Here is a 21,722-nt window from a genome sequence, read left to right on the forward strand (position 1 = left end):
TACCCCCATCACCTTTTTTAATCCACAGGGACGTGACTGTTCTCTGCTGCTGTACTGGCTAGGCACAAGTTGAAACAAAATCAGCCCAGTCAAACATCACAAAACAACAACCCAGTCAGAGTGTTTGGAACAGTCGGAGGACTTCTGTATGCTTCTTGAAACAGCTAAGAATAAAATAGTTGTTCTTGGCCACTCTCAAAATACATGAGTTTGGTTTCAGACTCAGAGCAGTCAAAACAATATTTTTGTGGTTGAGATCAAAATGTTTTACACTCCCGTAAGTCTTAAGTTAGGCTAAGTTGCTGCTCCGTAAATTTCCAGGCCCTTTGAAAATTATGGGATACACCTAGAGAGCATCAGGTTGGGGGAGGTTGGCTGAGACCACTCCTTCTATAAGGAGAGAAATTAATAGGGCAAGCCAGTGCATATTATGCAGAGGTAAGTGTAACCAAATGCTTCCTTTAAAATGCTTGAAATCACACTACATTTTGCAATCACTTTTTATAGTTTATCTGGACCCTTTATTTTATCTTTTCCACACAGCAAATACAGGTTTACCACCATTTAACATTATCCATGGAAGTGTCTACGGACAAACGCCGGCTCTTCGGCTTTGAAATGGAGATGAGCACCGCCCCCTAGAGTCGGACATGACTGGACTTAATGTCAAGGGAAACCTTTACCTTTACCTAATAAAACTATGACTTTGAGCATGTTAAGTAGTAGCTCATATATGGACAAGACTAGACCTTACTAGGAAACCATGGAATTAATGAGCATGTGTTTGCAACTCAAGGCAGTTTGGGACAGAGCATTACAAAATTGCACTGGCATTACAGATTGATTCTACAGTAATTCTGTCTGAATCAAATAAACTTCACTTTTGAAGGTTAGAACATGTCAGCCAAAGCAAACTTAAGCCTATCTGACTCATCTCTTTCTCTAGAGCAGTGTTTCTCAACCTTGGCAGCTTGAAGAGGTGTGGACTTCAAGCTGCTGGCTGGGGAACTCTGGGAGTTGAAGTCCATACCTCTTCAAGCTGCCAAGGTTGAGAAACACTGCTGTAGTGTTTATGATTATACTGACAGATGTATCTAGTTGCAGTAGAATGCTTAAACAAGGGTCTTGCCTTCAGCCAAAATACTTTGAATAAATAGGAATAAGTGTTTGGATTCTAGCCTGTACTACGTGTTGCATTAGCTTTTCATAACAGCTGACATACATTCAAGACAAAAGACTATTCCTTTCTAAAATGATGACAGTTAGTGTACTCTGCTGTTTTCATGGAGATAGAAAGAACTGTAGCTAGAGGTCATGAGCTATTTTTTATTTAATTGTCCTCCATTAAAAATGACATTGCAATTATTAAAAACTGTACCTATTTTTGACATTTCCAAATGAGCTATTTTTCTACTTTTTATGATAATAGTTCTGGTGATAAGGCAACACTTTGAAATCTGGCAACTTATTTGTGTTTAAGCATGGAATAATGCAATCCTATCTTCTCTGTCACTAGAGGAGGTAGCATCTAGCAGTCTTGGCTAACATTGACAAAGATAAGCAAGTTTGCACCTGAATAGTACTTAGACAGGGGACCATGAGGATATCCCAAGTCTGTAAGCTGGACAGGGAGATTATTAAAAATGCAGAAAGCAACAATGGCAAACCAGTTCCATACATTTGCAAGAGGGCTGAGCTTTATATGACTGCCTTTTTTAGAAACCTATGCTGTAATGAGTAAAAACATGTGTTGCCTATGTTATGTGTAATGAACTTTCAAGACATAAACTTTGCATTTCCATTTTAAAAAATGCTTCTTGATTAATTAGATAGATTTGCTTCCAATGTTTCAGGCACAATTACCTTATTTGATGTATTTTGAGAGTCACATGTTTCAATGTAACATCAGAGCTAGGGGATGACAGGGCTCAATCTTTTCCATTTTCTTTTAATTGGTAATATTTCATGCTCTCTCCTGAAACAGAGTATATGTAGGTGTCTTATTAGATTCATACTGCCCTTTGCTGCTGATTAGTTAGTTGAGATTTTTGATGATCAAAGTTTTGCTGGGACCTTCAGTGCCTTTGACTATCAGTGCATCTCTAAAAGAGAACAAAGCATAGGATAAACTTTGTTCTCCAACCTTTGCTCCTTAAAAGCCAATCTAATTGTCATCCTGTTTCTGCAGTTTCAGAAAGTCACCTATGTTACAGATCAGCAGAAAGCATAGTGGATCACTGGCCAACTTCTGATGAATCATGGCATAGTGATTGCTTATGACCACAGAGTAGAAGGCTGGAGATCACAAAACTTCTCAGAAGTTGTCTGGGTCCTCACACTTTGGTTACACCACCTGCTTTAGGGTACTGGCTTGGTAGCTACTGCTGCCACCATCTATCTTCCTTGGGGTGACTCAAAGCATCCATATTCTTACCTGGTGTTGGTGAGATAGGGTTCTCATACCCTGTGCTATCTTTCGGGTAATAATTAAAAGTTCAAACTGTAAATATTAAAACAAAATGTCTGTGGTGCCACCTTCTGACCATATATGACCATGTATAGGTGTGATTCAGCCCTCCCTTCCTCTGGTGGGAGATAAACTAATCTTAAGAGATAAACAAAATCAAACTTTATTTTTTTTAAAAAAATAAAAGCTAAAAAAATCTGTTTTAACTTTAAGTATTAGAATCCAGATAGTCATCGTCAACAATTACAGAGCTGCCCAGATCATGGTAATACAACAGCTTCTCTTCCACAGACTTCTCTGCTCGCTTTAAAAAGACCAAACCTTTTCTGTATCTAGTAGAGGGAAATGCTGGGGGTTCTGGCTCTGTATGCATGACAAAGAGCTATCACTAACTCACAGGAGGTGCACTGTAAGTCTGTAGCATGACATGCAGGCTCACTCACAACAGCCAATGTCCTGTGTAAATCTGCACATTTTTTCTGCAGAGTGATTGGGTATGGTAATTGGTAGGGAGAACAGATAGTGCCTTTCAAAGAGAATTGTTCCCTTAACAATACATCTGTGGGTAGAAAGAAAATCCATCTTGGTTCATATTCTATGTTGGGATTTAGGGCATCCCAGTGATTTCTAGAACAGATCTAGAGGCCAAATAATAGGTATGCCTAGCTACAATATAGTATCATAGTTTCCACTTACACTGGTATAACTTTGATATTACTTATTTATTTTACATCTGAACCTAGTTTTTTTAAGGAACTTAAGAATAACATATGTCCTAGTTATGGGCTAATCAGGCATCTTGGGATCATATGTGGTGCCTGAGACCCTTTTTGTGGCAATTTGGAGGTATGCATTAAATACATGAAAATGAAGCCCTATGGTAGGGTTAATACAGTTTAAAAAAACAGAAACAACACTATAGAATTATCTCCACAATATCCTACCTCCCCCCCCCCACAAAATGTGGCCCTTCCCATTCTGTATCCTTGTCCTGATCACTGCACCTCTGACCCTGCCAAAAAATTAACTGATGCCCCCAATCACTAAAAAAATAACACTTCTGATTTAATAGTAACTCTTTGACCAAGCCCACATCTGCTAGCTGCCATCGCTTCATTTACTTCAAGCTTCACTTCTTTTTATCTATATTTATAGCTATTATTTCTGTGTAGTAGGAGTGTCTGCATTTGAAACTGGTCTGTTGTCTTCAAGAGATGTCCATTCATAGAAACTGATATGTTCCAACTCAGGTTGGATGACTAAAGCTTGCTACAAGGTGCTACACTTGAAATCTGGTAAGCAAAAATGAAGCTCTGAATATTGGTGATGAATATTTATGAATGGATATTTATAATACTGGTGTTACAAATGGCATAACACATGGTTCCAAACTATGCATCAAAGTTAACCTCTGAATCATAGCATTCTTACGTCTTGGTCACAAGATAATAGTTTCCATGCACGATTTAAATGAAAATGGAAAGTTTTTGCTAGAGTAAACTTGGGTGCTTGCCAGCTAGATAAAGGTGTGTTTATTAGAAAATGTCACTGCTATTTAGAGCAGAACAAACAGCTTTATAAGTTACTTATATATTTAAAAAGTAATAATACATGACCTATAATAAGAAAATTATTCTCAGGCTGTATAATATGTACCAAAAGGCCACCTATTGCTTTTTATCTCTGGTAAAATTTCAGGCCGTATGCTATAGCATATGTGCTATTCCCACACACATTCTGCACTGAAGTCAGAGATCTGCCAATTAAATAATTGTTAATGGATCTTTCCAAATGCCTTGCTTTCATGGGGTTAAAAAATTCAGGATTTTGTTAATGATTCCCATCGTTAGCTCAACAACGGATCATTGGGCCACAGTACTGTCCAGATGCTGCCAAGGACATTTCCTGCAAATTGTACATTCTGTCAAACTGATGAGCAATAAATTGGGAAGCATGTATCAGTTTTTTAAAATTAATCAAATTAGTGGCCACTGAGAGCTGTATGAGTAGATGGCATGCAAATATGAATAAATAAACAATAAGAAAATCTGGCTCTCCTGTTATCTGTTTGCCAGCTGTCTATCACAGATTTAATCATGACCTACCTGTACCTCTTAAAAAGGGAGACAGTAGCATTACAAAGATGTCGCAAAGGAGATAACATCTGATACCACAAGAAGCAGGAACAGCATTGTAAAGCCATGGTATGACAGTGCTGAGGTCGTGTCTCCATGAATACAGTGCTGTTGTCTCTGACAGGGAGTCTTTGTGCATAGAGCTATACGCATAAATGTTTCCACGCACTATCAGGGTTCTTTCTTACATGGAAATCTTTGTGTGTATGGCTCCCCACTTTAGACAATTGTTGTGTACTCTAGAGATTGGGTCTTTTCACCACCCAGAGTCACTGGTTTGAGATGGGTGGCTATACAAAGTGAATAAATAAATAAACAAACATCACAGCAGAACTTTCCAGAGGGGAACAGCTGCTCACTGCTTTTTGTATGGTGAGTTATGGAGCCAATGTCAGTACTTTTTCCGTCCTATTGTGGGAAGAAGAGAAAGTATCTCTTAATACCCCTGAGACAAATGCATGTAGTTTGATTGATTATTTATTTATTCATAACATTTTTATATTCCTTCTCAATTAAACAATCCCAAAGCAATTAATGATGCAATGCAAACAGAATGCTTAATAGATAGTTCCTATAAACTCTAAATTAGACTGGAATATATCCCTCTTCCCTAATCTGGTACCTGCCCCCCCCCCCCCAGTATGGTAGACTATAAACCTCATGATCTTGAGCCTTTATGGCTATTAGGATGATTAAATCTGCATTCCAGTACATCTGAGGACAGGGGCTTAACTGTTCCAGTAATATGAATGATAAGATTCATCCTGCTTGTCACAGTCCAAAGATGCCTTACTAATAACCCTTTCCAACAGATACGTCCTCATAATCTTGCCTCCATCTCTTCCGAGCTTGTTGAGGCATCCTAGAGTTTTCTTTCCTTGGCCTGGTTTGGAATGGTGTTTTCCTTCTTCTTCTGACCCAAAACTCCACATGGAGAACTTCTAAGGTGACAATCCTAGGGTTGATGTGGTTAGAGACAGTGGTCTATTCAGCACCAGTTGGCTTGGCAGTCTGCTGTGGACATGCCTGTTCCTTCATCCACTTACCAGGCACTGGAACACTATTACTTTTCTTTGTTGGCTACGTGACAATCCAGATATGTGGCTAAATTTTCCCCCTTTTGAGATGCAACACTCTATCAAGAGATTGTTTTAAAGGCAGGTCTATCAATTCCTTAGTAAGTTGTTGTCTATTCAGTTAAATGCACTTAAATATTACATTTCAGGTATATTTAAATAGAAACCCCTTCCAGGTTCATTTGTGTGTGATAGCAGTGGAATTTGAGTACAACAGCAGTAAAAGGTTAGGTATAAGATTGAAAGTTTTGAATATATGTTGTAATGGAATTCTCTGAGCCTGGGAACAATAATGGACATTTGCAAAACATGCAGAACAATAATAAATGATGATTCTGTTCTTATTTCATAAATGGCTAGCCATCTCCCTCTTAAATCAAAAGACAGTTAAAGAATCAAGGTATCAAAGAGGACTCACCTTACACACTTGCTGATAAAAGGGAAGCTAAAGTTTTGAAGATTTTATTAACTATCATCTTTTTCCTTACAATAAACTTGGTGAATGAGACTTTATGAAAATCTAGCAATTTTGGTTACTGTTACAGGGCTTGACAATATGGTCATGGAAATACTTTCCCCATAGTTTCCCATGTCAGCCTCTCAGTTTTCGCAGAGAATGAGAGATTAATATTTCCATGACTTGAACTTCTACAAAACCAACTTTTACAAAACCTCTCCAGCCAGGAAATACTGCCTGTAGAAATGCCTGGGCTTGACAGAGATCTTTCCATCAAGATGACTAATAACTTCAAGTCTTTCCTGAATCAGCCTCTGAGCTGGAACAGAGAGCTACATAGTTCCTTCTTGATTTAACCCATGTGGTAGCTTAGTTTTTGGTTCATTCTCCCCAAACCATAAGCTATTGAACTCAAAGGAGATTGATAGTCTTATGGCAAATAAATAAATAAGTAAATGAAATAAAAAAATTAAAAATGGCTGACTGCTCTGGGAGGGGACACCAGAGTCCTCCAACCACAGCCTGCTCATATTTTTATCTGTAAGCCACTTAGAGTCACTTATATGGTGAGATTGGCGTATAAATTTAATAAATAAATTTTAAATAAATTTTAAATAAATAAATTCAATAGAGCAATTGGGAGTTGGTTTTCCTTCTGGTAGGTGATGCTATGTGTGAGAGAAAAGGGTGGCCAACTATCCCACATTACATTGTGTGATGACAGCAACTCTTCCCGATCTTGTTGCTGACGTGGAGTACAGGTAGGCTGTGGGATAGCATAATTTAGGCCCACCCAACTCAAAGATAGGAGTAAAAAACATTAATGTGGTTGTGAGGAATATCTCTACTTCTCAAATACTTTATTTTACCTGTAGTTGGCAGGTGCAACTGGAAGTGTCAAATCACCCAAACAACCATCTTTTCTCTGTCTACTCCAAAAACTCCTCCCACATACTGTACCTTCTCACCAACCAACCCCATGTGCCTTTCTGTACTGCCAGGACATTTATCACTTGCAGAATTGGCATTAATGTTTCTTTGATCATCAATCCACCATCAGGATCACTCTCTGTAATATTTTCACATAACTACTTTTTGCTTCCTGTTATAAAATCTCCTCACAAAATCACCCACTGAAAATATTCCATTTATTTTTAGCATTCTCCTATCTTATTTTGTTGTGTTTAAAAGCTTCTGTTCTTGATGGAATGATGCTAAAATTTCATTTTGAATGTAAGGCTTAAATCCTTCATCAAATTGATGTTAAACTACCCTACCCTCCTTATGCTGGTCTGTGACTGTAATAATGATTTGATTTGATCTGATGATAAACTGTAAGAAACAAAAACCATAGTCAAAAAAGTGTTTAGTACTTATAGTAACACATACTTTTTCTCTTTTCAGTACTGTCATCATGAACCTCATACAATTTGAGTCAGTTTGCATTTTCCTGTTTTCCCAAGGTAATTTTTAAAATTTACTTTTAGATAGCAGTGAATGAAATGTTAGTGTGTTGTGTAGTGTGCCAAAAAAATATCTGTTTATGGCAGGGTATGAAAGGAAGGACTGCATCTACAGAGAACAAATCTGGATATTTCAATTCCTTATAAATGTGCATCCAAGTATGTACTATGTTGTAGTATAGCAGGAGGATCAGCATTGTTGCTCTAAATAGCATGGTGGCAATGGAAAAAAAATATGGCTATTATTTCTTGCAAAATTCATTACAGTATTCAAAGCTTTCAGGTATGAACTGAAATTGTATGAGGTTCTCCACAATATAGAAGACTGGGAGTAGATTCCCAGGTATTTAAAACCTTAGGCTGTTCAGTTTGGGTGTCATTAATTTTCCATTTATGACATAAGCATACTGAGTGCAATCAAATTTTTTTTTTAAATACGCCATGTACTGTGTGCTTTGTTGCATGTTAAAAAGAGATGTTTTTATCTCACCTTTATTATTTTTATAAGTAACTCAAGGCGGGGAACATACCTAATACTCCTTCCTCCTCCTATTTTCCCCACAATAACAACCCTGTGAGGTAAGTTGGGCAGAGAGAGAGTGACTGGCCCAAGGTTACCCAGCTGGCTTTGATCTGAACCTACAGAGTGATAGGCTTAAGGCCTTGAACCATCACAACAGAGTCCTAATTTACAGACCATTTTTCACACCTAAATATTTATTTACATCTTATCTGTTCCTCGAAGAAGAGTCTTCACCCCGGTGAGGTGTGACTTGTTATCTTCTGTGGTGTTGGAGGGAATGTATGGTAACACAGAATATTTACGTCATGTTTGGATGAAACCATGGAAAAAGTTGCCCATGTGTTGCTGGACTATCCTTTTTCTCTAGCTGTTGGTCAGAAAAAAAAAAAAGGGACGTGGTGGCGCTGCGGGTTAAACCGCTGAGCTGCTGAGCTTGCCAATCGGAAGGTCGGCGGTTCAAATCCATGTGACAGGGTGAGCTCCCGTTGCTAGTCCCAACTCCTGCCAACCTAGCAGTTTGAAAACATGCAAATGTAAGTAGATTAATAGGTACCGCTTCGGTGGGCAGGTAACAGTGTTCCGTTTAGTCATGCCGGCCACATGACTGCGGAAGTGTCTACGGACAAACGCTGGCTCTTCGGCTTTGAAACGGAATGAGCACTGCCCCCTAGAGTCGGACACGACTGGACTTAATGTCAAGGGAAACCTTTACCTTTACCTTTACCTTTACCTTTACCTTTACCTTTACCTTTGTCCTAACTGCCAGGAAACACACTGAGACAAGGAACTGGTCTCTAATGTTTTATTGCTTGTACATAACAGGAATCCTAACAAACTGACGAAGCGTGGGAAAACTCAGCCATATAAACCCCAAAGGTTAAGGCGGTTCCGATCTGTGTCTCCTTGAATGGCTACCTAATTCCTCAGTGCTACGCATGTGCTTAACAGTCTGGATGGGAGCCCCCTGCTCACCATCCTTACTCATGACAACCTTTACCTGTCAGAAAACTCCTCTCCTTAATAAGTGCCTGGTGTGAAGTGGAGGTAGTGCATTTTTTTATTAGCGGATTGGTTCACTGATTACTCCATAAAAGTAGCTAAATTCAGTTCAGTGGCAATTCCAGTTAAGAAGCATTAACTTTGAATGTGGTTTTATGCTTTTTTTTAAATGAGTCTCCATTTATTTTATTATCTGATCTGTATGTGATTTTCTTTCATTGGTCTGTGACTTAATAATCCATGCATAAATCCTGAGTTATGTTAGGTATAAGTCTTTTTTTTCTTTAATCCATTCAATCATGTCCAATTCTCGGAGACTGCCTGGACAAGTCCCTGCAGTTTTCTTGGCAAAGTTTTTCCAAAGTGGTTTGCCATTGCCTCTTTCCTAGGGCTGAGAGAGAGTGACTGACCCAAGGTCACTCAGCTGGCTTTGAGCCTAAGGCGGGAGTAGAACTCTCAGTCTCCTGGTTTCTATCCTGTTGCCTTAACCACTACACCAAACTGGCTCTCAGATTAGGGTAGTAGACAAATACTATCCTTGGTGTAAATGCTGTGTCAGCAACTGTGCAGGTCCACAGTAGTTTAGATCCAAGTCATTCTTTCTCATTTCACTAAAGACAATAAAACCAGTTTTTCTGCTTCCTATTATATCACAGCAAAAGCAATAATGTAAGATAATGCAAGAACATCTACACAGAGAACTTTAAATTGTTAAAAACACATAATAACTGCTAGGAAATGACTTAAGTATAATCAATGGTATAATACAGATAAATCAGATCTTTCAATTCTTATTTCTATTTCTTGTTACTGATTAACTTTGAGGCTATGTAACAACCTACATTATTTTATAGCTGTGTTCTCCTTTCTAGAATAAAATCAAGGTCTTTAGTCTCACTATAGTTTGGAGAAGAAATTTTCAGTCATGTTAATAAGGGTGTTAATATTTTAAATGCTTGGCTATTTCAAAGAAAGAAAAAGTGAAGTATTTTGTCCCAAAGAGGTACAAACCTCAGACTGATGTGGTGATTTCTGGCAGTAATTTGAAAAGGGTGGTCAACATGATTCCCTTGAAATACTTTGATAAGTGTTGACAGTCTCAACTATTATTTGATGTTGTAGTATTTGTATCATGGAGCATCCAAGAGCTACAAGTCAGTCAAGAAATCATTGGAAAGATTTCAGCTGCTGGCCAGTGTAAGTATTTCATTTCTATACAGAAGTTATTCATAATTCTATTCTTTCCATTGCAGATTTATACATACTTACTTTTTTCCTGTTATTCCCAGTTATCTCTTCCCCTTTGCAACTGATTTTTAAATTTCCTACTTTTGGTCCATAAATATATAGTAGGGCTGTGCAGCACTTTCAATTTGGTTCTAAAAAAGTGCTAGGTGCCTCCAGAGATACAAGTGTAGCACTTGTATCAGTTCCTTAAAGCAGCAGATACAGGAAAAGAAGCAGCCACTTTAAAGAGCTCCAGACAAATGCTGAGTTCACATTACCGAACACTCCAAAATGTTGTCCAGCTCCAACACATAGTTGTAAGTAGAATGTGATCAATCATAAATTTCTAGGACATTTAATGCACCTTTTCATGGGCATGAGGAGCTTATTTTTACATTTACAAATGTCTGTTTCACGTTTTATGCAGTCCATAGACTTGTTTCACTTTTCAGCAGACATACATACATCACAAAGTAATTTGTTTCTTGAGTCCTGGAGGGATAATGATGTGCTGTGCAGAAGAGATTATTTCTGTTAGTACTTTTTGGTTTATTTATTTTATTTATTTATCCAATTTATATAACCATCCATCTAGTCAAGAACACCTGGGCAGCAAACAAAATAAAAACAAGGGATTCATTAAACCAAAAGAAACCAAATAAAACTACATTGTGGGTCAGTAAAACCACCAATCACATATAACCATAGCAAAGCCCCCATACTAACATCCTGACCTCAATGCCTGGGGGATGAGTCAGGACTTCATAGCCTTGTGAATGGCCAATAAAGTAGGGCTGTCTGTATTTAGGGGAAGAAGCTGTTCCATAGGGCCTGCTTCCTGGGACCCACTGGGTGACACTCTTTTGCTTACAATACCCAGATCATGTCCACTCTGCTAGATCTGGTGGGACAGATAGGAACCACTGGAAACAGGTGGTTTCACAAGTAACCTCATCCTGTGCTATAGGGTTTAAAGATGACGACCAGCAGCTTGAATTGCACCCATCAGCCTACTAGGAGTCCATGAAACTCACATAGCAGCAGTGTTACATGGGTGTACCATAGTGTGCTTAACACTGTGCATGCTGCTGCATTCTGGACCAGCTGAAGCTTTTATTGTAGCACAGTTGTAGCTTTCTTTGTCTGTGCCTTCTAAATATGAATAAATCAAAGAAATCAAAGATTAAAATGATGATAACTTAGCATAACCAAGAAGGCACCAGGTTGAGGAAGCCTGCCTTAGCCACTGATATTCCTATTCCCTATGTATCTATGCAGTTTATTGTTATAAAAAAAGATTTGAAAAAAATCTTTCTGTTAAGGGCATGGAGTCTTTGCAATAACAAAAACCAATTTCTCCAAAGAACACTTCTGCTTTGCACGTTTTCACAGACCCCTCCCTGTAAAAAGGACAATTTTATATTCATCTTTTTAAAAAACATGAAATTTCTATCTTGAGGCATAACTCATTGCAGCAGCAAGCAATTATTTTGCAAGCAAGTTTGTCCATGTTCAGGTAATATGAGGACATTGTCTCAGGAAAACCTGATGCTTGTAGGAAGCTTGTATCAACCAAGCTCAGATATCTAATCTGAAGATTGTAAGAGGATTGTAGTATAACAAGAGAACTTAATGTTCATAAATACCAGATCTGTCAGAACTGTAGCTAAAATAACCTTTAAACGTTTTAAATCCTGAAAGGATTTACAAGAACTATTATATTTGCCTTTTAAAAAGCTGAAGCAGGGGGGTATGGAGGCCTACCTACTGTGTTAAATATTAATGTGGTTTGATTTGTTTTTGGATAAGAGTATTGTATACATCTATCCATTCTAGTTTGTAACTAGTTAATGGCTTAAAGTGATGTTGTAACTCAAGTGGTTGTGGCTTTACTTAGTAAACCATGACTTGGTGTGATGTAAGAATACCATCACATTGTGTACATAAAGGAAAACTCGTTAGGCATCTAAAGGAATAATATCTTGTGTCTAGTTAGCAATTGATGGCTGCTGTTTCTGCTTTACCATCCACTGTTCTCAGAATGGTTCAATTCTCTGGGTGAATATTTAGAAGAGTAAAATGTAGTACATTCAACCACAAGAATTATATAAAAATTAAAATCTCCATATCCTTTAGGATAGGCTTTTCAAATGTCTTTAACTCTGATTCCACAATTTATTTATTTATTCTTATCCTACCTTTATTACTTTTATAAACAACTCAAGGCAGTGAACATACCTAATACCCCTTCCTCCTCCTATTTTCCCCACGACAACAACCCTGTGAGGTTTGTTGGCCTGAGAGAGAGTGACTGGCCCAAGGTCACCCAGCCGGCTTTCATGCCTAAGGCGGGACTAGAACTCTCAGTCTCCTGGTTTCCAACCCAGAACCCTAACCACTAGACCAAACTGGCTCTTCCATGGGCTCTGCTATGGGTCTGAACTTGGAACCATCTGGAAGGTATTGAATTGTTTATCACTGTTTTAGGGCTTCATCCTGAAAGTTGCAGACTGTCCAGGAGTTATTTTTAACTACATTGTTTAGTCTTTTTCTACCTGGTGCTCTCCAGATCAGCTAAAGGCTGGGGTGGGGGTGGGGGTAGGGGGGGAGAGGCTGGATTATACTATATTGGGGAGATTTGTTAAATTGAAGCCCAGGCTGATGATCCCGAACATTTCCAGGATTTCTGATTGAGGTAGTTAGGAGTGATAAGAGGAGAGATAGTTGGGATTTGTTTGTTTAAGAAATGTGTGAGGCCGCCAAGCCATAATTTATAACTCTGGCTGGCATACATCAAGAAAAATCAAAGACATTCAAAATTGAACAAAAAGCAGTATAGAGTATAAATAACCAACCACAATCATATGCATAAAGCTCAGACTGGCCATAAGAAACACTCTCTCTTCCAGTAGGACAGGCTCAGTTGCCATCCTGGCCTAATGCATAGGGGAAAAGACAGGTCTTCATAGCTGTATGAAGAGCTAGTAAGGGTTGGTTAGGACTACCCAAACCTTGGGGGTTGGGGGAGCTTATTCCAAAGGACAGGCATGACAATGAAGAAGACATGTCTCCTAGGTCCCATTAGAGTATACTGCCTCAGAGGGGGGCCTGGAGCATATCCACCCTATACCACCTACTGGAACAGATGATGGTAACAGGGGTCCAAAACACTTGGCTAAAGGTAATTATGAAATGGCATATAATAATGCTTAGCAAGTAGTCTTTTAAACCTATGTACTAGATTAACCTGACAGTTGAGAATATATAATTTGGAATCATTATAACTTTGTTTTAGGTAATAAATGGGGCTATGGCTAGATTCTCCCTACTTTCTTTTGCTATTTATGATAAAAGAATGATCAATAGTAACCACTGGTTTCAGTTTGCAAATTTATTTTTCTCTGCCAATCGTCTTTCATAACCCCAGTACAATGCAATATGTTCAAAATGTTACTGCTATAGATTATGACAAAATGTCTCTGTCTTTTTTCAGTAATGAATTGTTCTGCTCCAGTTGATATCTTATTTCTGTTAGATGGATCCTACAGCATTGGCAAAGGAAGTTTTGAAAGGTCAAAATATCTGACACTCAAGCTTTGTGATGCATTGGATATCAGTCCAGAAAAGGTAAGTATACTCATATATTCCACACAATACTATCACTGCAGTAAAATCTAACCTAGGGATCTGTGGGTAACCATTCTGGAATTTAAAGAACAGTCCTGTCTCTGAAATGCTTAGTTCTTTCTCTGTTTTGTACTGGGGTGGGGGGTATTTTTGTACTGTTCTCCATTTAGGTAGGTGAGGCATAAATTAAAGTTTAGTTTTAATTTTTATTGGATTTGTTAAGGCCACCCTACAGAAGTTTCTGGGTGGCCTTTTAATATAAATGTATTATAATATTAATAAAACATTTCCTCTCATTTATTTATTTAATCAATCAATCAATCAATCAATCATTCCAATGTTATATCCTAGCTTACCAATTGGCTTTCATCCCCAATAGCCTGATCTGAAATTACTGTATTACTGTATGCATGTTTGTATTAACATCCATTTTTACATAACATTTTTAGATTAGGAATGAATTGTTTGGTAAGTCACCCTGAGATAACATTTGTTTCAAATAAAATTTTAAGCTAAATTAAATAGATCAAAGAGATCCTTGACTGGCCAATATATAACATGTATCTACTAAATTGCCCATGCATGCACCCTCTACCTAAGAAGTTGCCTATTATTACAGCCCAGCTTCTGTGCCATACAAAATCTAGGAATGGTATTTAGCATAGGCATGATCTATGGATGTAGGAAAGTATCAGAAACAAAGGAAATTCTAAAGTGGGGAAGAGATTTAAATTGCTTATTTCTTATTGAGACTACCTGAACTTATCTTACCCTTTCAGGTTAGAGTGGGGGCAATACAATTCAGCAACACTCCTCACTTGGAATTCTCACTGGATGCCTACTTCACCAAACATGAAATAAAAGACCAACTCAAGAAGATTGTGTTCAGGTAAGATAGATTTTGTATTTGGACTCTTACTTTGGATCATTGAATCATACAATTGCCTTGGGTGAGCTCAAAGGTCATGTAATATGAGAAATCCACAGCTGTAGATGAATAGTCATCCAGCCTCTGCTTAAGGAGAGTTCTTCCAAAGCAGAATGATGCCCTATCTCGTATCAGCATGGAGTTCTCCCTACATTTATTCAACATTTCAAATTTGTATCAAATGATTGATAAATCTATAATTTCTCCTATCTACTTATATTAGCTATCTCTTAAGGCAAAGAGTATAATTTTAAATATTCCTGGCTTGTAGTGCTAATCTCTAACAATTGAGTTTTAAAGTTACTGACTTCCAAGCTAAGCTCTATCAAAACAAGATGAATGTATTTAGGATCAGAATATGAGGATGAAAATTATTTTAACCAATTAGTATTTCATAGCTAATCCATCCACTACAGATTGTAACTGAAAAGGTCCATTAGATTTGCATGCTGCCTTTCTTCCAGAAGTTTAGGGCTTTCTTTTCCAATCTTTTTTCTGTAAGGTAGATTGGGCATAAAGGTAATAACAGGTCCAAAATCATCCAGTTAGCTTCCAGGGCTGAAGCTGGCTGTCCTTAGTAGTCCTAGTCCAATACTTTCACCACTATACCACACAATCTCTCCACTATCCATCCTACTTCACATTAGCCATAAATATTCCCATTTTTCTGATGGGCCTGAATTAACAACTTTCTCCAGATCATCCAATGAGCTCATCATTCTTTACAGGTTCCTATAATGTCCCATGTTTCTGTTTATTGTGTTACATAAATTAAAAGGAGACATTTCTAGCCTAGACGCTGCTGTCATGTTGCCACATTTGAACCACAGGACTGTTTTTCAGATTGATAACACCAGAAAGTGCACTGAAATTATATGTGTATATACTATATCCAACTCTATCCTATTCTCTCTTTGTCTGAGCCCATATGAGCCACTGATGCTCACTATGTGCATCAATATACATGGTGGGTACCAACAACTCAGGCAGTTTTCCAGTGGCATGCTAACAACATCTCACAAATGTATATGCATATTAGCTTGTCTATGGTTATATTTAATATGCAAGGATGGAAAAAAAAGTATCCTGAGAGCTTGATAAATTTAAAATTCAAGTGGTTTCTAATAAATGTATTAGAAAGAATTTTAGCTCCTTCATCTATCAGCAAACCTTTTGCATAACATTCTAAGATAACTTCCCAATCTGACGAACTCCAGATGTGCTGAGTTGACAAGTAGAATTCTCCATCCAGCTACTGATTGAATAATGATAAAATGCAGTTTTTCCCACCCTGGTGATCTCCAAGTAGATTGGGGCTGAACTTCCCAGAATTCTAAGAATTATAGTTCAAATACATCAGTTTGTGGAGGACTGTTTTAAAGTACAGATATTATCACAGAATGCAACTCTTAACACAACTGTTAAGTGGCGTTAGGTTTTTGGAGGTGGGAAACAATGACCACTGACAAAATGCAGCTGGCCAGGAAAGGCATGACTGCTACTGAAACTTTGTTGATGCATTCCTGACATGGAACTTGAAAGTGACACAGTAGAGGGAAAGAATAAGAGGAAGTTAAAAAAAAAAGTTTAAAGACCATTCTGGCAGGAATTTAGAGCACAAAGAATTACAAGCTGGTACAGAGAGAAATATGTAGATTAAAGCATTAGGCACCACAAAGCAAGAATGTGATCAAATACTGAATACACCGGAAATAAAAGGTGGAGGGAACTACGTTCATTTTTTTTCAAAATGAAGAAACATATTCCAGATTCAGAGTTCATTCCTGTGCCCTGGGGAAGAACACTTGGTTATAAAAGGGGATGTATATACAGTATTTTCCCACAGACTCCAAGCAAGGCCAAAGATGCTAGAAAGTTCTTGTAATTCTCTAGCACTGTGTTATCATTTTTTTCCACAAAAACTGCATAGGCTCTGATCATATTCTTAGAAGTGACATTGGTGAGATCTCTCATCTGTTCCTTTATTTATAACCTCTTTTGTCTGTGACATTATTTGAGAGTTCAGATGTGATAGTTCATACACATTTGTTGGAATCACTCCTGCACTTTATTCACCATACAGTATATTACCGTTCTGTAAAGGATGCATGACGAACAGACACATGGTAGGAGGAGCAAAAGGAAGATGATGAGACTAACTACCAACATTCATGACTGGTCCATCATATGCTGTAGCAGAATTAATAGGAAAATCCCCCCTTGGAATTAGCAAACAGTGGGAACTTAAGATGCAGGGTTAGAGTTAGCTTTCTGACTTTCATATCAGCATCATAAGCAACTCACTAGGACTGTTTAAACTTGCCTGTCAAAAGACATAATAGAAGTTTAATTTTTTGTTGATACTCTTAAGCTAATTTTGTCGCTATGATCTAGCACATGACGCAATTTGCTATGAATATACAGTGCTTGCAAAAGATCCTAGTATGTTGTATTATTCATATCCATATGCATATGCCTAAATACGGATCTGCATGATGGAAAGCACAGCGGGGGCTTGTCGAAAGCTAAGAAAATAAAAATGAGTGCCTGCAGTTTTGCTAATGCTTGCTTTCCTTGCTTCAGAGGTGGGCAAACAGAAACAGGCCTTGCTCTGAAATGCCTTCTTCAGCAAGGATTCCGTGGAGGCAGGAATTCGTCAGTTCCCCAAATCCTTATAATCTTAACTGATGGGAGATCTCAGAGCAATGTGTCACCCTTAGCCAACCAGTTAAAAGAAAAAGGGATTGCAGTGTTCGCAATCGGAGTCAACTTCCCAAGGTAAGTTGACACGGGATGTTCCATTGCTGTTGCCACTTAATAGCCAAAGATCGAAGTGAAGTCCTGCAGTGGACAGAAGATTTGACATGCACATCTTTGAAGAAGAGAAGGATGGTCCACTGTGTAGGAACTTGCTGCAGTTGAGAGTTTAGAAGAGCAATTATTAGTGAGTGTTGCTTTCAGTCATCAGTTACTTCTTTTGCATACCAAAGATTCCAGGTTCATTCCCTGGCCTCTCCAGATAAATCCTGGCAAGTTTTAAACTGAAGGGTTAGAAAACTAGTAAAAGTCATTCTGGTGTAGTGAAGCAATTCTAAATCGAATGGTGTACTGAAATGTGTTTCTAATTAATGGCTTGGAGATAGAGCAAACAATGCCCTGCATTGTCAGAGGAAAAGCCAAAAAGAATAGGAATGGGTGTTAGCTGTGAAATGAAGCTTCCCACTGGAAAAACAAGTAGCCTAAGGATCATGACCAATTTATAAGACAATGCTGTTTGATGAAGAGTCTTGACATTTTATAAAAAAAACAAGCAGGATTAATGATTCAGTTCTATATAAGGAAGCTTTATATGTGTGAGGATGTATGATGTGTTTTTTAAAGTTTTAATTGTAGTAAATTTGCTTCTGTGCAGGTGGGAAGAATTGTATGCACTAGCAAGTGAGCCAGCGGAACACTACACACTGTTTGCAGAAGACCCGGAAGATGCCTCCAACGGGCTTTATACCACACTTACGCTATCTGCTATCTGCAATGCTGCATTTCCGGGTATTTTAAAGTTTAATTTAGGCACCCAGATTAAGTGTTACTTGCCTTCTGTTTTTATTGTGCTTTGTTTTTCATTTCTCAATTAAGAGCTACGTTCTCATTGTGCCATCTTTTCATGAAGCTGTTGTCTCTGTATAATTTAATTTAATGTATTCAAGACTCTGGGCGACTGTAAGATTAGCTTTTAGGACTCTTTGGTGGATTGGTGGATTGTCTATGGGGTAAGGGAGTTTTCTGTTGTTTTCTATTGTCATTACCTGGATTCATTCAAAGAATTTTAAGAGCAGATTCCATATGAGGTTACCATGTATTTTGCAACCTTCCCACAGTTTTTTGTTTGATGGGGAAAAATTTTGTATGGCTTTTCTGAAAGCTAAGAAAGATTAAAACAACAACATAGCACGATAAAGAAGAACTCTGAATTAAAACGGCATTCTAGAGTGCAGGACATGGATCGAAGTTACAGGCAGGCAGACTCCAACTGAATGTTAGGGAAAAAAATCAGTAAAAGCAATTCAGCATTGTAGTCAATTAGTCAAAGTGGGCTCCAATTGACTGGATATGTTTAAGTCACTGGGTAAGTTTAAGTAAAACAAAGGCAGATGCTTTAATTTGGATTCCTTTATTAAGCTGAAGATTGAGCTCAGAGGCCTAACTGACCCTTTCCATCTCTAAGATTCAGGTATTGAAAATAATTACAAATATTTTAGAAAGTTAATTTTTAAAAGGTATGCACTGCTATCCCACTAAAAAGCAAAAAGCATTTATTTATTTGTTTGTTTGTTTATCAAATTTCTCTGCCGCTGATCTCGTACACGACAAGTCTGGGTAGCTTACAGATAATAAAGTGACAATCAGTAAAAACAGTACAATATAAAATCAATACAATATAAATATACATAAATACCAATGAAAATATAAAAATACTGGATATAAAATATAAAATTCAAGATGGCAATAGTTTTGTACTTGGCATGATCACAGTACCAGCCACCCCCAAGACTGGCTATCCCCCCTCCCATCCCTAGTGAGGTCACACAGCCATGTCTTCACCCCTCCCGGAAGGCCAGGAAAGTGGGGGCCTGTCTTACCTCCAGGGGTAAGGTGTTCCACAGGGCAGGTGCCATGGCAGAGAAGGCCCTCCTCCTAGACCCTGCCAATTGGCAATCCCTCATGGACAGGGTCCGTAGCATACCCTCTCTGCCTGACCGGGTGGGATGGGTCGATGTGATGGGGGTGAGGTGGTTCCTCAGGTAACCTGGACCCATGCCCTGTAGGGCTTTAAAGGTGATAACCAACACCTTGAATTGGACCCGGAAGCAAACTGGTACCCAATGCAGCTCGCAGTATAGGTACTGGTTGCAGTTTCTTCCTGTGTAGCCAACAAGTGGGTCTCTACAAATAGAAATATTTTCAGAATGACTTTTCCTGAAAATCTTAATAAGCATTTTGGTTCCTACTGAGATCCCCAATACATAGCCTCATACTTAGATCTACTGAGATCTAGTTAGATAACAGGGCTCTAAGCTCTTTCAAGCGTTAAAGATTAAGAACAACAGCCCTGATTTGACTCTAGAAAGCAAATGGCAGCCAGTGGTTTTTCTACCACTTCTTACTTTCTTCTTTCTGAAAAAAAAAGCCATTAAGGAAGATAAGATAAAATAGCTAAGTAATTCCTTCTGATTTTAGCATCAGCAGGCATCTGTCTGGAAATTTCTTAAGAACTTGGAAGCAGAGGAAAAAAACAGTAATGATATATTATACTGGTAGCACACTGATAACTTTTCAGTACCAAGCTAAGACATTTGTTTTTTCCCAGATATTTTTATACTTTCTTTTTTTTTCTTGTTTAATTATATTAAGTGCTTGCATTAAGCTGGGTTAGTGGCTTTTACACACTTTATTCTTCTATCTTTCCTGTTCTATTTACAAATTAAAAATCTGCCCAGAATACTTTTAATTATGGGGCCCATTTAAAAAGCTAATACACAAATACATAACTTTTTCAGTTCTAACAAAACCTTTATCCACTTAGTTAACAGGTTTGTGATTGTGGGCACCAATTTGGCATATTGATGTAATAAACCAATACAAAGAGGAGGGTATGGGTAGGTTAGGGATGGCGGTAAGTTGGATGGAGCTTTTGGGAAAATGATTTAGCTCTTAGTCCTTGCTAGTATGCCTCCCTCCTGCCCACAGACTTTTTACCCCCTTGCTGTGGGTTTACTGGGTAAAGCCAACTCTAGCAACAGCCACTGTGGAAAACTCAAAATGGTTGATATCCTCCATGCAATCACAATGGGAAGATATGTCAAGCATGGTTATTGATGGGCCCTGCTTGAAAGGTGCCAGATGCGTCTTCCCCCACCCAGGTAGCAGTGGGACCATTACAGCAGCACAGGAGGGGCCAGTTTGTGTGCCTGTGATGCCTGGCTCTGAACTCTTCAACAGACAGGGGTGTAGAAATTCTGGCAGAGCAGCTCAAGTCATGAGCCATTGCAGCCATTCCATTTCCCAACTTACCCTTTAAAATCTGTAGTAAAGGAGCCAACATGGCTGAGGAGGTAAAGCTCAATAATGAAGGAAAAGTTGCGTACCAGTTTTTGAGGTTACAGTATGCAGGAGTACAGAATGTTTAATCCATTATAAATGGCGATTCATTCTTGCAACTGTAAATTGCATTTTCCTGGATCTTGGCAAGACACTCAGCTGTTAGTTGGCTGACTGCTTCGGTACACATATAAAAAGACAACATAAACATTAACCCTAAATCTGACTACCCAGCTACTGTTGGTGATAAACCCACAGAAATAGAGATGATTGCCCTACTTTTAGCTAAGAGCTTATCTGAATTTCAGTTCTTGCAAGACTGTTATTTCTATTCCGCTCTTGTTGCCAGAGGAGCCCAGAGCAACTGACAATCTTAAAGAAACTCAGTATCAATAAATCAAGTCCTTAAAATAATAAAAAAGAAATGAAAACAAACTTCATTAAAAAAAAGAGAAAATATAACAGGCAGTCTGAAAGATAGACTGATTCTGGGGAGGGTTGTTAGACATAGGTCTGGGTGAGAATGAAGTCATCCTGCTTGTTTCAGAATAAGTTTTATTAGGGGAATTTTAGGTTTTTCTTCCCCAGCTGGTGCTTTTCAGATGTCCTGGACTGCAATTGTAATGATACCCTCCCCAGGCATTGAGACAATTTATCACAATAGCTTTCCTTTGTATCAGGCTACAGCTCCCATCATCTCAGACTACTGTTCTGGGGATAATGG

At 38.3% G+C, this 21,722-nt stretch overlaps 1 protein-coding gene across 1 annotated transcript in view; it reads left to right on the forward strand.

The window, feature by feature from the left end:
* VWA2 (von Willebrand factor A domain containing 2) overlaps positions 1 to 21,722 on the forward strand; it is a 38,772-nt gene that overhangs the window by 6,683 nt on the left and 10,367 nt on the right. Inside the window, exons 2-7 of the mRNA XM_063307204.1 lie at positions 7,540 to 7,598; positions 10,243 to 10,317; positions 13,841 to 13,974; positions 14,754 to 14,863; positions 17,486 to 17,680; positions 18,315 to 18,448. Of these exons, the coding sequence (XP_063163274.1) occupies positions 7,540 to 7,598; positions 10,243 to 10,317; positions 13,841 to 13,974; positions 14,754 to 14,863; positions 17,486 to 17,680; positions 18,315 to 18,448 (707 nt within the window). The remainder of the gene's footprint in view (positions 1 to 7,539; positions 7,599 to 10,242; positions 10,318 to 13,840; positions 13,975 to 14,753; positions 14,864 to 17,485; positions 17,681 to 18,314; positions 18,449 to 21,722) is intronic.

This window comes from Candoia aspera, chromosome 6, assembly GCF_035149785.1.
Source record: "Candoia aspera isolate rCanAsp1 chromosome 6, rCanAsp1.hap2, whole genome shotgun sequence".
Classification (NCBI taxonomy): Eukaryota; Metazoa; Chordata; class Lepidosauria; order Squamata; family Boidae; genus Candoia; species Candoia aspera.